The 16040-nt window shown below is 40.8% G+C and overlaps 1 protein-coding gene across 1 annotated transcript; it reads right to left on the bottom strand.

Annotated features, from left to right (window-relative positions):
• Nucleotides 1-3193: 3193 nt before the first annotated feature.
• Nucleotides 3194-15868, bottom strand: LOC311043305 (C-C chemokine receptor type 3-like). The gene is made up of 5 exons (XM_084054496.1): nucleotides 15801-15868; nucleotides 14570-14759; nucleotides 13265-13507; nucleotides 4982-5233; nucleotides 3194-4384 (listed from the first exon to the last, which is right to left on the bottom strand). The coding sequence occupies exons 2-5, from the start codon at nucleotides 14755-14757 to the stop codon at nucleotides 3943-3945; spliced, it is 1125 nt and encodes a 374-aa protein (XP_083910622.1). The 5' UTR covers nucleotides 14758-14759; nucleotides 15801-15868; the 3' UTR covers nucleotides 3194-3942.
• Between the last annotated feature and the right edge of the window lie 172 nt (nucleotides 15869-16040).

Here is a 16040-nt window from a genome sequence, read left to right as displayed (position 1 = left end):
ATTTGCCTCTGAGATGTAGGAGTAAAAATTGGAAATACTTCAGTAATGCAAAAAATACCTCAAAATTGTAAAGTAGGCCTAACAGTGCTCTGCTGTTCTAATTATCATTTTAAAATTCTCTCTCTATATAAAAAACATTCTTAAGTAACAATATTAAATTGTAAAAAATAAATATTTATTTGATATATAAGTGTTTTAATATGACTTATTTTTACAGTGTTAGAATTGCCCCTAACCACTGTTAAAAAAAAATTGTAACATGACTCAATAGCTCTGTCTCAATTCAGAGGGTGCAACCTTCAAAGTGCAGCCCTAGGTAGGGTTCAACCCCCGAATTGAGACAGAGCTATTGCATTGAAAAGTTGTATTTCTGTTTGGTCCTTACTAGTGAAAGCTTATAAATGGTATTATTATTATTAATTAGGGCACATATAAATGTTTCTTATATCAAAAGATGACTAGTATATTTCAAGTAGTCTGTGAATTCTGAAGGGAAATGTAAATAGTGTTACTTTTGACCCCAGTCTCCCCCTAATACTCCAATACTCAGATTTATACCACAATCTAGAAATAGTATGTTACAAATTAAAAAAGAGTAAAACATTAAACAATAATAAGGGTAATAATAATAATAATAATAATAATAATAATAACTAGAAAAAGTGCTCCTCGGAGCACAAGTCTCCGCCAGCAGACTTGTGTTGGGAATGTTGGGAATGTTCTAATCCTTATGTTCTAATTCTTACAAAAAATAGAACATGTTAATGTGTCAAAGTAACATGACACAAGTGTCTTATCCGTCTGTATAACTGTCCTATCCGTCCTGTCTGTATAAGTGTCCTATAAGTGTCCTATCCGTCCTGTCTGCATAAGTGTCCTATCCGTCCTGTCTGTATAAGTGTCCTATCCGTCCTGTCTATGTAAGTGTCCTATCCGTCCTGTCTGTGTAAGTGTCCTGTCTGTATAAGTGTCCTATCCGTCCTGTCTGTATAAGTGTCCTATCTGTCCTGTCTGTGTAAGTGTCCTATCCGTCCTGTCTGTGTAAGTGTCCTATCTGTCCTGTCTGTGTAAGTGTCCTATCCAATTGTTACAGTATCCGCCATTTCTCAGCCATTTCGTGATTATTCCTGTCTTACCTCACTTTGAAAGAGGCACAGACTCTTTCAAAGTGACATATGTATTTATAGGCCGCTATACGTCACTAGCCAATCAGATCACACTATTTCACCGTATTGTCACGTGTCACGTGAGGCTTGACCAATGTTAGCTTGGCGGAGACAATAATCATCATCATCATCATCATCATCATCATCATCATCATCATCATTGTTGTCTCCGCCAGGAGAGTTTGTTTTCACTTTCCGTCAGCCAAGCAAACATTGGTCGCGTGTGTGTGTGTGTGCGCGCTTGTGTGCGTGTGTGTGTGTGTGTGTGTGTGTGTGTGTGTGTGTGTGTGTGTGTGTGTGTGTGTGTGTGTGTGTGTGTGTGTGTGTGTGTGTGTGTGTGTGTGTGTGTGTGTGTGTGTGTGTGTGTGTGCGTGCGTGCGTGTGTGTGTGTGTGTGTGTGTGTGCGTGTTTGTGAGGACAATATGTCCCCACAGGCATAGTAAAATGTGAGAAATAGACTTCGTAGGGACCGTTTTCTTGGTGCTCACGGGAGAAATTGTTGTTTTATGGTTTAAAAAGAGTTTTAGAGTTAGGCTTACAATTAAGTTGGGGTTAATGTTTAGATTAGGCATTTACAGGTTAGGTTTAGGGGTGAGGGTTATTCCTGATTCATACTTCCTTGCAAGCTGGTGTCATGCACCGAAAATAGCATCTACAAGCTCACAACAACACAGAATAGGTAGAATGATGCACACACACACACACACACACACACACACACACACACACACACACACACACACACACACACACACACACACACACACACACACACACACACACACACACACACACACACACACATGACACGCACTTCTGTTAACCACTTAAGCCCTTCTCGTACTGTGTGTGTGTGTGTGCCCTTCTCGTACTGTGTGTGTGTGTGTGTGCGTGTGCGTGTGCGTGTGCGTGTGCGTGTGCGTGTGCGTGTGTGTGTGTGTGTGTGTGTGTGTGTGTGTGTGTGCGCGCGCGCTTGCGCGCATGCGTGTGTGTGTGTGTGTGTGTGTGTGTGTGTGTGTGTGTGTGTGTGCTGTGTTAAAGCAGAAGGTAGTGCTCAATTTCCATGTGACTGACTATTGCACAACTCTACTTCCTCTAGGTTTTTCTATAGTTTTCCTAAAATTCAGCAGCACTCAGAACGTACACTTATCTGTTCTATTACATTCTAACCATTGGTTGGTTCTTGGTTCAGTCATGCCTAAAGCACAATAGAAAGAAAATCTAAATAGTTTGAAAGAATATTCCATGTTCAATAACAATAATAATACAATGATATTATGTACTTGCATATGATGGCTTGTGCCTTCTCTTCAAACCCAAGAGAAGATTCTTACATGCACAAAAACAGTAAGTGTTGGATTAAATAAAAATGTATTACAAATTGATCCTATATCTATTCAACTGGAAAGAGTGTTATCATTATTTGTGTATTCCCTGAAGCCGTAAGAAGCCTGAGAACATGAACTCTAGACCTTGGACTCGTGATTACTGCACTTGGGATCTATGAGATTATCCTGAACTCTGCACTTATATATCAGTTAATATCAGTTAATATCAGTTAATATATCAACTATGATATATTAACTGTTCTTTCTTTTGTTGTGTTCTCATGTTGCTGTTTTTGGGGGTCTGCTATTGGATTGTTTTAATGGGCAAGTGCAATTTTTAGGTATTATTTAACAATTTGTATTTAGTATATACAGTACATATACAGGTGTATTCTTTTAATTAATTGTGCTATGACCATGACCAGGACCAATTTGGGTAACAAATTCCGTTCCGTACTTGTAATGACAATAAAACTCCTTGAACCTTGAGAATAAGGGTAGACCTTAAGACAAGAAAGTGAAATCACAGTGCGGGACTGTGATTTATTCTTCAGGACGCAATTATGTAATATTATGTAGACAGTGGTAGACAGTGGTTGTTAAAATGAACCCTCTTTCAAAAGAGTCATTCTAGGTTTTGGAAGCATAGGCCTACAGTATGCAAGTATTAGCCAATAGGAAAGAGGACATAAGGATACATTGCAGAATCATAATGATTTTATTTACCCAATTAGACAATGGTTAATAAACCAGACACTATGGATAACAACAAATCAGACAACAATAAGGACATAAATGGAGGTCAACTAAATTGATGATAAGTCAACATGTCAACATGTATCAATAAGAATGTATTCTTCTGCCTGCTCCTTTTTGCTCATGGTGTATGATATGAACTATATGTACCGGTAGTGTAATACACTACCATGTGCTAAACAAAATAAAATGAAAAAAAAAAAAAAAAAAAAAACATAACTGACTATTCAAATGAGTATAGTGTATATGCAAAAAACTGGCTGGGTTGGACACAAGAAGAGAAAAACAAAAGTATAAAACAGAAAAATAATTACAATAAAATGTAAGGTAGGGTAAGTGATTTACTTTGGTTAAAATGAGTGTTAAATAGCTCTATATTCTGATAGTACTCATTGCTATAGAGTGTTTGTTCAGTAAAAGGAGTCTCCCATGTCTCTCCAGCTCTTTATTAAACAGAAAATGCATTTTCAGTGCTCTCTCCTGATTGGCTTACATTTTGTCACCTACCTGAGAATGTACTATATTCTGTTTACTAAAGAGCTGGAGAGACCCCTGTGACCGAACAAACGCTCTGTAGCAATGATTACTATCAGAACATAGCTACTAATAATACTTTAACCTTTTTAACCAAAAGAAACCCAAAAATATCACTTACCCTACCTTTAAAACCCAATTTAGATAGATGTGATCTTTCAGCAGCCGCTCGGCGGCACGTATGCCACGTCGTTTTGAAGCTTCGTATCTTTCGTAGCCGCCAGCAGTGTGAACGCGGCGGTGGACCCGTTCGGCGTGCTCCTGGACAGAACGGACCTGCTGGTCTGGCTGACGGCCGCGCGCTCCCTCAGGCACGGGAAGCGCTTCGCCAGCAGCTGGCGGAAGTGGCGCTGGAACTTCTTCCCCACGAACGTGTAGAACATGGGACTGACGCAGAAGTAGAGGTACGCCATGTTGCGCGTAACCTGCAGGGAGTAGCCCATCGTCTGGACCTCCTGGCAGGTGGAGGCGCCGTCGTACAGGAGCAGCACGATGTTGTACGGCGCCCAGCACACGAAGAACAGCAGCACGATGACGAAGATCAGCCGCACCGTCTTGAACTTGGTGACCATCATGGACGACAGGACGGTGATGGTGATCCTGAGAGATGAGATGAGATGAGAGATGTTAGACCTTTATTGATGCCACGGAGGGAAATGCAGTCGCCAAAGACAGCACAGCAGTTAAGATACAGATTACACGACGCGTCGTGATTACAGACACACTTTTAGAACATTTCAAAATGACCAAAAATAGCAGATCTACAAGCAAAATCTACAAGAAAAAATGCTTTAACAAGTCTGAACTTTATATTCAAGTCGCACTGTTTCAGCTGGAAGTGAAATTCACCATTCTACTGAGGCAGCCTAGAGGGCGGGCCAAAGAGTAGTACAACTTCCGTATGTGAGGGGGGGGGGACTTTTTATTTATTTCAGCTCTAACAGCTCTAAGGTATATTATATTATTATGACATGGTTCATTATGACATGTTGAGCATTTGTGGTATTTCCCTTTAACTTTCACGTTCAAAAGTAGCAAAAATAGCTGATCTACAAGCTTGTAAATGGGTTATTTTTGCTTCTTTTGTGTGATACTGAAGTATGACGAAATAGGGCATTATTTTGCGGAAAAACTAAAACTAAAAAAATGGAGATACAAGGTTTCTGCCCGACAGCGACGGTATATACGATATACAACCTGACGTAGCAGTACACGATGACAGCCAGCGGGAACAGGAAGAACAGGCCGAGCTGCAGGTACTTCCCCGCCGCCCTCAGGAGGGCCACGTCGATGGGAGGGTCGTCCAGCACGTCGCCGGGGTACTCCTCGCAGAACACGCTGCCGAAGTTGACGAAGGTGGTGTAAAGGATCATGTGCTTGACGCACGCCAGGCCGCTGAGCATCCACACCACCGCGCACGACACCAGAGCATAGCTCCGTCTCCTCAGCCTTGTTAGTGCCAGACAGGGTTATTATCAGTGTTGGAAGAAGTAGCCAACTCAGATATTTTACTTAAGTAAAAGTACAAATACCACAATATAAAAATACTCTGTTACAAGTAAAAGGCCTGGGTTCAAAATGTTACTTGAGTAAAAGTACAAAAGTATTGGCATCAAAATATAAAATGTTTGAAAATAGCAGATCTACAAGCTCACAGCGAGTCACAATGCGATGCATCGTGAGCTTGTAGATCTGCTGTTTTCAAATAGCCAATGTATAAAATAGGGCTGAAGTGGTTAATTCATGTTTTATAATATAATAATTTATAACTGCAAAGTAACTAGTAACTAAGGTTTTCAAATAATTGTAGCGGAGTAAAAGTACAATATTTGCCTCTGAGATGTAGTGGAGCAGAAGTAAAAGTATTGAAAATTGGAAATACTCCAGTAAAGTAAAAAAAAAAAGACCTCAAATTGTACTGTATAAATAACAGTAGGGGGCCAGTGACTTTGACCAGTTTCACTTTGAAAACCTTTGCATCATGCATGTCACACAAACAGAATGCGGCACACAACACCAATGGATTTGATAATGTGGATTGTGGAAGTTAAATGGTGGATTTGTGGATAGGACTCTATACAGTATGAAAACACTTATTGTTATATTAACAAAACGCATCACATTCTGTTTGTGTGACATGCATGATGCAAGGTTTTGAAAGTGAAACTGGTCAAAGTCACTGGCCACCTACTGTAAGTTACCTTACACCTCTGGTTATTATAGTTGAAGGACAACTTCACCCACTTTCAGCCTATCTGCATAATAGGCTCTATGCACAGCAGCCATATTGGGAATGAATTGGGCCCCTTCCTTACTTCCTTCACAGGTGATACCAATGATACTAATTAAGGCTCTGTTCCATTTAGTGTGGCATAGTGGTTGTCTTATTTTCAAGGACCCCTATAACTCTGTTACGGGTCCATTTGGTTCCATTTGTACACTCTCAGAGTTACACACCCACCATGAGGGGCCATTTGGGAACAAAAATGGAGTGTTTCTAGTGAGCCAACATGCACGATATCAGCACCCTGACCAGACTGGAACAGAGCCTTCATTAGTTTCATTGGTAACACCTGTGAAGGAAGTAAGAAGAGGCCCAATTTCTTTCCAATATAGCTGCTGTGCATAGAGCCTATTGGTCCTCACTAATGCTCATTATAATATGCCTTTTGGCAAGAGTGAAGGGTCGCACTCAGAGTGACAAGATGAGTCAGTCTTTTATTTCTCCATTATGCCTTACAAAGAATCAAACAAACACTGACGAAGGCTGGACATCCAAAGTGTTTCTTCTTTTGTAAGGCATAATGGAGAAATAAGGAATACTGACTCATCTTGGCACTCTGAGTGGGACCCTTTACTCATGCCAAATGTTTGTTTTAAGAGAACAACGCACCAGAGGAGTCAGAGCGCGGTAGTAACAAAAAAAGAGTATCTATCATCATGATATTTCACCATTTCTATCAACAACCAGCTCAGTGGCTCTGCGGTTATACAGTATGCTTACTTGTACATAAACCTGCCTCGCGCTACTAAAACAAGAGATAGGCTCCTGCCCTATAGACCAATTATTTGTTTACTAACATTGAGACTGGATGCACAGGTGATTATTTCATGCAATCAATTCTCAACCTGTTGTTTCAGGGTGCGCTGGTTTCAGCACACCCCAACCCCCTCTTGTGTGTTGGCTAGTGAGGCACGTCCTAGCGAGACCTGACAGAATGGGTTTCATTGCGCGCATACTGGTTGCACGCATACTGGTTCTTATCAGTGTGACGTCGTCTGTTAAGGGGTCTATGGGTCAAATGGCTTAATTGGCAAGGCTTACTTGCAATTTATTTCTGTCTAAACACTCTGTGTCTCAGAGGAGGGCTGCAGACAGTTCAGAAACCTGCCTACCAACAGGTTTGGTCATTTCAGACAAGATTTCAAACTTTTTTTGTTTTGTTCACATTTTATTATTTCAAGCACAATGCCTTCTGTTTTATCATGCTACTGTAACTTTCCAGGACGAGAAATCCTGTAGTGTCTGTTAGCCTACCAGTGACAGATGTCACTGGTAGGCAGGTGTCAGACCTGTTAATCACAGTCTACCAATGAGACACCAATGAGTGAGTAGACAGAAATGGTGCCGTCTTATGATGAGCATTAATGAGGACCAGTGATACGAAGATAAGGTTGACGCAATAACGCACACTAGAATTGGAAAAACATTTGAGTTAACCGAAATATATATTTTTTAAATGAGGCTTTGCACTAACTGAAATAGTTTTGTGTACATAGAAAACTAACTAATATCATACAGAAAATGTCCTCTTTTAATTTATTTCGTGACATTAGCCTAACTAACCCTAATTTTGGGTGGATATGAAATCTTATCTTCCAAAATGTTTTTTTTCTGTGCTAGTTTTAAGCCCTATTGTCAAAAAGTGTGAATAATCTTTAAAAAAAACATGTCTGGTAGTGATGAGCGGGTCGGGTTTTTTCATGACTCGGTCCGCCCCGCCCCGCGACGGAACACAACCCGCCTCAACCCGCCCCGCGAACCCATAAATAAATCTATGGCTCAACCCGCCCCGCGACCCGCGATTTTTTATTTATTCTGTAAAATCATGGCTAGAAAATAATCCCCAAGTGTATTCAAACTGTTTTATTAGGTTTCGAGAGCCTATCAGGCTTCGAACCCTATTACATCTGTAAGAATTCATGATCTTCCGCCGGTTTTGCCAGTTCTGGCCTAACCGCCTGGTCACTTTTTATGAAAGTGGCCAAACGGCGAAAACCCGAAACTCACAACCATTGGCCAAAGGGTGGCGCTGTAGCACTCAATTGAAATATGCCAACTTTGAACAGGTACAACTCATGCCCTGTTTGACCCACAGCCATGAAACTTCGATGCACACATGCGTCTCCTCATGCCTAACAACTTTCACACTCTGACTTTTGACCTCTGACCTTTAGATCTCCCACCATTTCGAATTCTATGAAAAGCAGTAAAAAGCAGTAAAAAAATCACTTCTCCTGGGATTTATGAGCAATCTGTACGAAACTGTATACACATGAACTTTGGACCAATGCCGACAAACGTAACTTAGCGGATTTTCCATAAGTGAAAACGTTAAGCTTTTATAAGCCAATGAAAATTGCAGCTTTTTTTTAATTATTCATCTGCCCCTAACACATACATGCAGACTCACATTTGTTTGACACTTTGCAATATTGTAGAGGGTCCTTCCAAGTATCACTGAAACCAATCTTACTCCAATTGGTCAAAGGGGGGCGCTATAGCAATTTTTTGAAAATGCAAACTTTAAACAGGCAAAAGTCATGCCTCGTTTGGCCGACAGCCGTTAAACCTGCTTACACATGTGCCTTGACTCATGAGGAACACATGTATCACTTTGACCAGTAAGCTCTGCCCTTAGATTGTCTGCAATTTTGAGCAGTTTGAAAAACATTTAAATCCAGGATTTCTGAGCAATTTGCATGAAACTGTGTCAAATACATGTTTGAGGCCCTTTTTCACAGGTTCAGGTGTGTTGGTTCAATAGCTTGATCGCTTAATCATCTGCCTTGAAACCATAGGGTAGCCGGTTCGAATCCCACCTCAGGTAGACTTAATTATAATTGCATTGCACACAACATGACTATACCAATGAATACATGTGCAATTGTTAAAGATGACGAGAAATGCATACTTGAAAGTAGTTCTTTTCAATGTATGACGTACTTCATTCGCGCTTTTGTTTTGTTTTGTTGGATTCTCCCTTTTCACTGTCTAAGGCTGTGTATTGGATAGCTCCACCAGTAGAGTGTGAGTCTCATGTGCCGAAGGTCCCTGGTTCGAATCCCACTTATTACAGTTCACATTTAAATTGCATTGTACAAAACATGACCCTGTTAATTCAGACAAGTGCAATGTTTAGACAATAACACGAAATGCTTTTGAGAGTAGTTTTTTTTTATGTATGACATACTTTCTTGTGAAAATAGCCGATCTACAATCTCACACCTTTTTAGATAGCAACGCGTTGTGAGCTTGTAGATCGACTATTTTCCACTAGTTTCCATTCCGAAATATATTGAGCAGTTTGAAAAACATTTAAACCAAGGATTTCTGAGCAATTTGCGTGAAAGTGTGTCATGTGTGTGAACTCCCTTTTCACTAGTACAGGTCTGTTGGCCCAATGGCTTAATCATCTGCCTTGAAACCACAGGGTTCCTGGTTCGAATCCCACGTCATGTAGAATTCATTATAATTGCATTGCACACAACATGACTGTATCAATGAATGCATGTGCAATTGTTAACCAGTAAACTCCGCCCTTAGATTGTCTGCAATTTTGAGCAGTTTGAAAAACATTTAAATCCAGTATTTCTGAGCAATTTGCGTGAAAGTGTGTCATGTGTGTGAACTCCCTTTTCATCAGTTCGGGTCTGTTGGCCCAATGGCTTAATCATCTGCCTTGATACCAGAGCGTCGCCGGTTCAAATCTCACCTCATGCAGACCTCAACTCAATTGCATTACACACAACATGACTGTATCAATGAATAAACATGCAATTGTTAAATGAAACGCTTATTGAGAGTACTTGTTTTCAATGTATGATGTACTTCATTAGGTTTCGAGAGCCTATCAGGCTTCTAACCCTATTACATCTCTACACTTTCATTATTATTCTTCCGCCGTTTTTGCCAGTTCTGGCCTAACCGCCTGGTCACTTCTTATGAAATTCGGCAATATGGTAGAGGGCTATGCCAAACGGCGAAAACCCGAAACTCACAACCATTGGCCAAAGGGTGGCGCTGCAGCACTCAATTGAAAATGCCAACTTTGAACAGGTACAGCTCATGCCCTGTTCGACCTACAGCCATGAAACTTCGATACACACATGCGTCTCCTCATGCCTAACAACTTTCACTGTTTGACTTTTGACCTCTGACCTTTAGATCTCCCACCATTTCGAATTCTATGAAAAGCAGTAAAAAGCAGTAAAAATCCTACTCCTCCTGGGATTTATGAGCAATCTGTACGAAACTGTATACACATGAACTTTGGACCAATACCGACAGACGTAACCAAGCGGATTTTCCATAAGTGAAAACGTTAAGCTTTTATAAGCCAATGAAAATTGCAGCTTTATTTTAATTTTTCATCTGCCCCTAACACATACATGCAGACTCACATTTGTTTGACACTTTGCAATATTGTAGAGGGTCCTTCCAAGTATCACTGAAACCAATCTTACTCCAATTGGTCAAAGGGGGGCGCTATAGCAATTTTTTGAAAATGCAAACTTTAAACAGGCAAAAGTCATGCCTCGTTTGGCCGACAGCCGTTAAACCTGCTTACACATGTGCCTTGACTCATGAGGAACACATGTATCACTTTGACCAGTAAGCTCTGCCCTTAGATTGTCTGCAATTTTGAGCAGTTTGAAAAACATTTAAATCCAGGATTTCTGAGCAATTTGCATGAAACTGTGTCAAATACATGTTTGAGGCCCTTTTTCACAGGTTCAGGTGTGTTGGTTCAATAGCTTGATCGCTTAATCATCTGCCTTGAAACCATAGGGTAGCCGGTTCGAATCCCACCTCAGGTAGACTTAATTATAATTGCATTGCACACAACATGACTATATCAATGAATACATGTGCAATTGTTAAAGATGACGAGAAATGCATACTTGAAAGTAGTTATTTTCAATGTATGACGTACTTCATTCGCGCTTTTGTTTTGTTTTGTTGGATTCTCCCTTTTCACTGTCGAAGGCTGTGTATTGGATAGCTCCACCGGTAGAGTGTGAGTCTCATGTGCCGAAGGTCCCTGGTTCGAATCCCACTTATTACAGTTCACATTTAAATTGCATTGTACAAAACATGACCCTGTTAATTCAGACATGTGCAATGTTTAGACAATAACACGAAATGCTTTTGAGAGTAATTGTTTTTTATGTATGACATACTTTCTTGTGAAAATAGCCGATCTACAATCTCACACCTTTTTAGATAGCAACGCGTTGTGAGCTTGTAGATCGACTATTTTCCACTAGTTTCCATTCCGAAATATATTGAGCAGTTTGAAAAACATTTAAACCAAGGATTTCTGAGCAATTTGCGTGAAAGTGTGTCATGTGTGTGAACTCCCTTTTCACTAGTACAGGTCTGTTGGCCCAATGGCTTAATCATCTGCCTTGAAACCACAGGGTTCCTGGTTCGAATCCTACGTCATGTAGAATTCATTATAATTGCATTGCACACAACATGACTGTATCAATGAATGCATGTGCAATTGTTAACCAGTAAACTCCGCCCTTAGATTGTCTGCAATTTTGAGCAGTTTGAAAAACATTTAAATCCACTATTTCTGAGCAATTTGCGTGAAAGTGTGTCATGTGTGTGAACTCCCTTTTCATCAGTTCGGGTCTGTTGGCCCAATGGCTTAATCATCTGTCTTGATACCAGAGGGTCGCCGGTTCAAATCTCACCTCATGCAGACCTCAACTCAATTGCATTGCACACAACATGACTGTATCAATGAATAAACATGCAATTGTTAAATGAAACGCTTATTGAGAGTAGTCGTTTTCAATGTATGATGTACTTCATTCCCTCTTTTGTTTTGTTTTGTTGGATTCTCCCTTCTCACTGACCAAGGCTGTGGATTGAATAGCTTGATCAATACAGTGTTAGTCTCATGTGCCAAAGGTCCACGGTTCAAACCCCACTCGTCACAGTTTACATTTAAATTGCATTATACAAAACATGACCCTGTTAATTCAGACATGTGCACTTTGCGCTCTCTCTCTCTCTCTCTCTCTCTCTCTCTCTCTCTCTCTCTCTCTCTCTCTGTCACAGTCTGTCTGTCTGCCTGTCTGCCACTCTGTCACTGTCTGTCTATCTGTCTGCCACTCTGTCACTGTCTGTCTGCCAGTCTGCCACTCTGTCACTCTGTCACTCTGTCACAGTCTGTCTGTCTGCCTGTCTGCCACTCTGTCACTGTCTGTCAGTCTGCCACTCTGTCACTGTCTGTCTGTCTGTCTGTCTGCCAGTCTGCCACTCTGTCACAGTCTGTCTGTCTGTCTGCCAGTCTGCCACTCTGTCACTGTCTGTCTGTCTGTCTGCCAGTCTGCCAGTCTGCCACAGTCTGTCTGTCTGCCAGTCTGCCAGTCTGCCACTCTGTCACTGTCTGTCTGTCTGCCAGTCTGCCACTCTGTCATAGTCTGTCTGTTTGTCTGTCTGCCACTCTGTCACAGTCTGACAGTCTGCCAGTCTGTCACAGTCTGCCAGTCTGCCACTCTGTCACTGTCTGTCTGTCTGTCTGCCAGTCTGCCAGTCTGCCACAGTCTGTCTGTCTGCCAGTCTGCCAGTCTGCCACAGTCTGTCACAGTCTGCCAGTCTGCCAGTCTGCCACTCTGTCACAGTCTGCCAGTCTGCCAGTCTGCCACTCTGTCACAGTCTGCCAGTCTGCCATTATTCTCGAAACCGCTCATTGCTGCTTGCAGCTATATTTGTTATTATTCTTATTCTTATTAGGAATAAAGACAAAACAAGAGCATGTGATCATTTTATTTTTTTTTGCGTGTGAGAGCGGCTGACCCGCTGACCCACAGCCCGCATAATTGCCTCTGAAATTCTGACTCGACCCACCCGCGCCGCGGGTTGACCCGCGGGTTACGGGTCGACCCGCTCATCACTAATGTCTGGGTTGAATGCACCTGACCATTACAATAAAAAAATATAAAAAAAACTAACAACTAAACTAAAACTAAACATTTTTGAAAAATCTTGAAAGTGTGCTAACTACTGATTTAGAAGACATTTGTAGAGTCGGCCTCAGGTTTACAAAAATACAAAAACTAAACTAACGCAAACCCGCTTTAAAAAACAAATTCAGACTGAACTGAAATAGGAGGAAAAAAACATAGAAATGGAAAAATTCTATACTATAATAATAATAATATAATAATAATAATAATAACCTTGGTGCCAGGGAGTAAACCACGGCCAGGTGACGGTCAAAGGTCAGCAGGGCCAGGAAAAGGACAGAGCTGTAGAAACCCAGGAAGTAGGCGCTGCTGATGAGCTTGCACATGACCCTGCCAAACACCCAGTTGGACAGCTGCTGGTACACGCCCCAGAAGGGGAGGCTGCACATGAAGATCAGGTCAGAGATCACCAGGTTCAGCAGGAAGATGTTGGTCACGGTGGTCAGCTTCTCAAACCTATGCAGGAGAGACCACCAGTTACATTATTTGATATAGTTGAGCTTGCAGATCTGCTATTTTTGAGAACTGTTGTTCTAAATAAAGAGTTTTCTGAAAAACGGATGTTGCTGTATAGCCTATATGTATAGCTAAAATCTAAAATGACGCTGATGCTTTCCTGGTTTTAATTTGTTAAGAAACACTGTACCTGCTGCTACTTGCCCCAGGTCAAATCCGACGATCTCGGAATGGTCGTCACAGGTATTCCTAAACGTAACCTACTGAGGTTACGTTTAGGAATACCCATGACGACCGTTCCGATAAACCTAAAACCACAGTATGCCTAAACCTAACCTTATTCCTAAACGTAACCTCGGTAAAACTATGGCTAAACCTAACCTTATTCCTAAACTTAACCTCAGTAAAACTATGCCTAACCCTAACCTTAACCTCAGTAAAACTATGCCTAACCCTAACCTTAATCCTAACCTTAAAGGACAACTTTGTTTTTTTACAACCAAGGTTTATGTTTTAGCTTGTAATTAAAGTAAATAAAAGATGAGTGTACACTTTCTTTTTTCAATTACTGCTTTCTATAGTTTTAGCAATTTTCCCATCTTTTTTTACAGTGGGCGGGGGCATTCGGGCGGGTGGCTAAATATGTATTTTTTTTACACAGTAACCCGGCGATGTCTTTATTATTATTTACAGTAGCTCTTCTAGCCCCCAATAACTCACATCTGGCCATCAAATACCACGGGACCTTTTTTATTGTGTAAAAAAATACATATTTAGCCACCTGCCCAAAAGGTCGTGAAAATGACTAAAACTATAGAAAGCAGTAAATGAAAAATAATGAACACTCATCTTTTATTTACTTTAATTACAAGCTAAAACATAAACCTTGGTTGTAAAAAAACAAAGTTGTCCTTTAACCTCAGTAAAACTATGCATAAACCTAAACTAATTCTTAACCTTAACCTCAGTAAAACAAGTACAAGAATACAAGAACCATCGGGGGCGAGCGGTCTGCGAAAAGCGAGCATGTTTTGGGGCCAGCCCTACGTTCTATCCACTCACCTGTAGATGATGACCAGGACCAGGCCGTTGCCGAGGAGACTGAGGACAAACATGATGAAGTAGAGGTGGGAGAGCTGTGCACCCAGGTCATTGTCCCCGCTCCTGTCACACAGATACACCTCCTCAGCATCACTGTTGTTGTCATCTGTGTCATAGTCCCAGTACGCTGCCGCCGACGTGCTGTTCATCTCTGATAAGATCAGGATACACAGCGCTTAAAGGAGCACTTCACCCATTTTCATCATAATCTTAAAGGGAAACTTTGCCGATTTTGCACCCAAACCCTATTTTAATTAAGTTGAGGACACTGTTTTTTCTGTGTTGTGATATTTTGAACATGATTTCGGCGACTGTGACATCATCGTACGGAATGTCAGTTCTTCCTGGACTACAGACCATGTTTCCTGTAGTTCCAGTCGGAACTTCTCCTCCAGCTGATGCCAATCACCTTTAAGACTGTCAAACACCTCGTCAGACTGTACCAAGATGTCACAGTTGCCGAAATCATGAATCATGTTCAAAATATCAAAACAATAAAAAAAAACGTATCTGAAATGATCAAACCTGCCTACCAATGTTGTCACAAAATGGTACAATGCAATGCGTGGTAAGCTTGTAGATCGTCTATTTTCAAGAAACACCATTGTGGCAGAGTATAACATAGGGCTTAAAAGGTGCTAAAAGTGATTTGTTTTTTTTTGTTGTTGTTTTAAACTAAGTGTTAAACTGCTTTATATTGTGATAGTAAACATTGCTATATAGAGAGTTTGTTGTTTGTAGTAACTGGGGTCTCCATTTTTCCAGCTCTTTCATTAAACAGAAAATTCAAGGCTGTATACCAATTTCATTGGTACTTATTTAGTGATGAAACAAACAAAAAAGAACTGACAAATTTGCAACTGGAACACTATAACATTTAAACTGATAAATGGGAAACTGGTGTCCCACCTGAACATGTATTTTTTTGTTTACTAAAGAGCTGGAGAGGTGATTGTTACTGAACAAACAGTCTATAGCAATGTTTACTATAGGAATATAGAGCTTTAATTCTTAAACAAAACCCTTTTTATTAAAACAAATATCACTGTCACAGCACCTTTAACTTGTTAAACACTTAGCACCTGACAAATCACAACATAAGCTCATTAATATCAGTTTTTGCGTTGGTCAGTAGTTCCATTGTTCTCTTCTACTATTCAGTTATTTTGTATAAATAAAGATCATAACTTACCAAAGGCATAAACAAGTGGTTCTGTCTGCTTCTGATAAGAATAGACAAGTCAACTGTTTGAGTCAGAGTGAGCACAAGTCACTCAAAGATACATCAGACCATCGAGAGGAAGTACTCGAGGTGTGTGTGTGTGTGTGTGTGTGTGTGTGTGTGTGTGTGTGTGTGTGTGTGTGTGTGTGTGTGTGTGTGTGTGTGTGTGTGTGTGTGTGTGTGTGTGTGTGTGTGTGTTGGCTGTGACAG

The sequence above is a fragment of the Gymnoscopelus microlampas genome, assembly GCF_963454915.1.
Source record: "Gymnoscopelus microlampas genome assembly, chromosome: 4".
Lineage (NCBI taxonomy): Eukaryota > Metazoa > Chordata > Actinopteri > Myctophiformes > Myctophidae > Gymnoscopelus > Gymnoscopelus microlampas.
The sequence above is the reverse complement of the archived record's forward strand: the minus strand, read 5'-3'. Positions and strand labels throughout refer to the sequence as shown.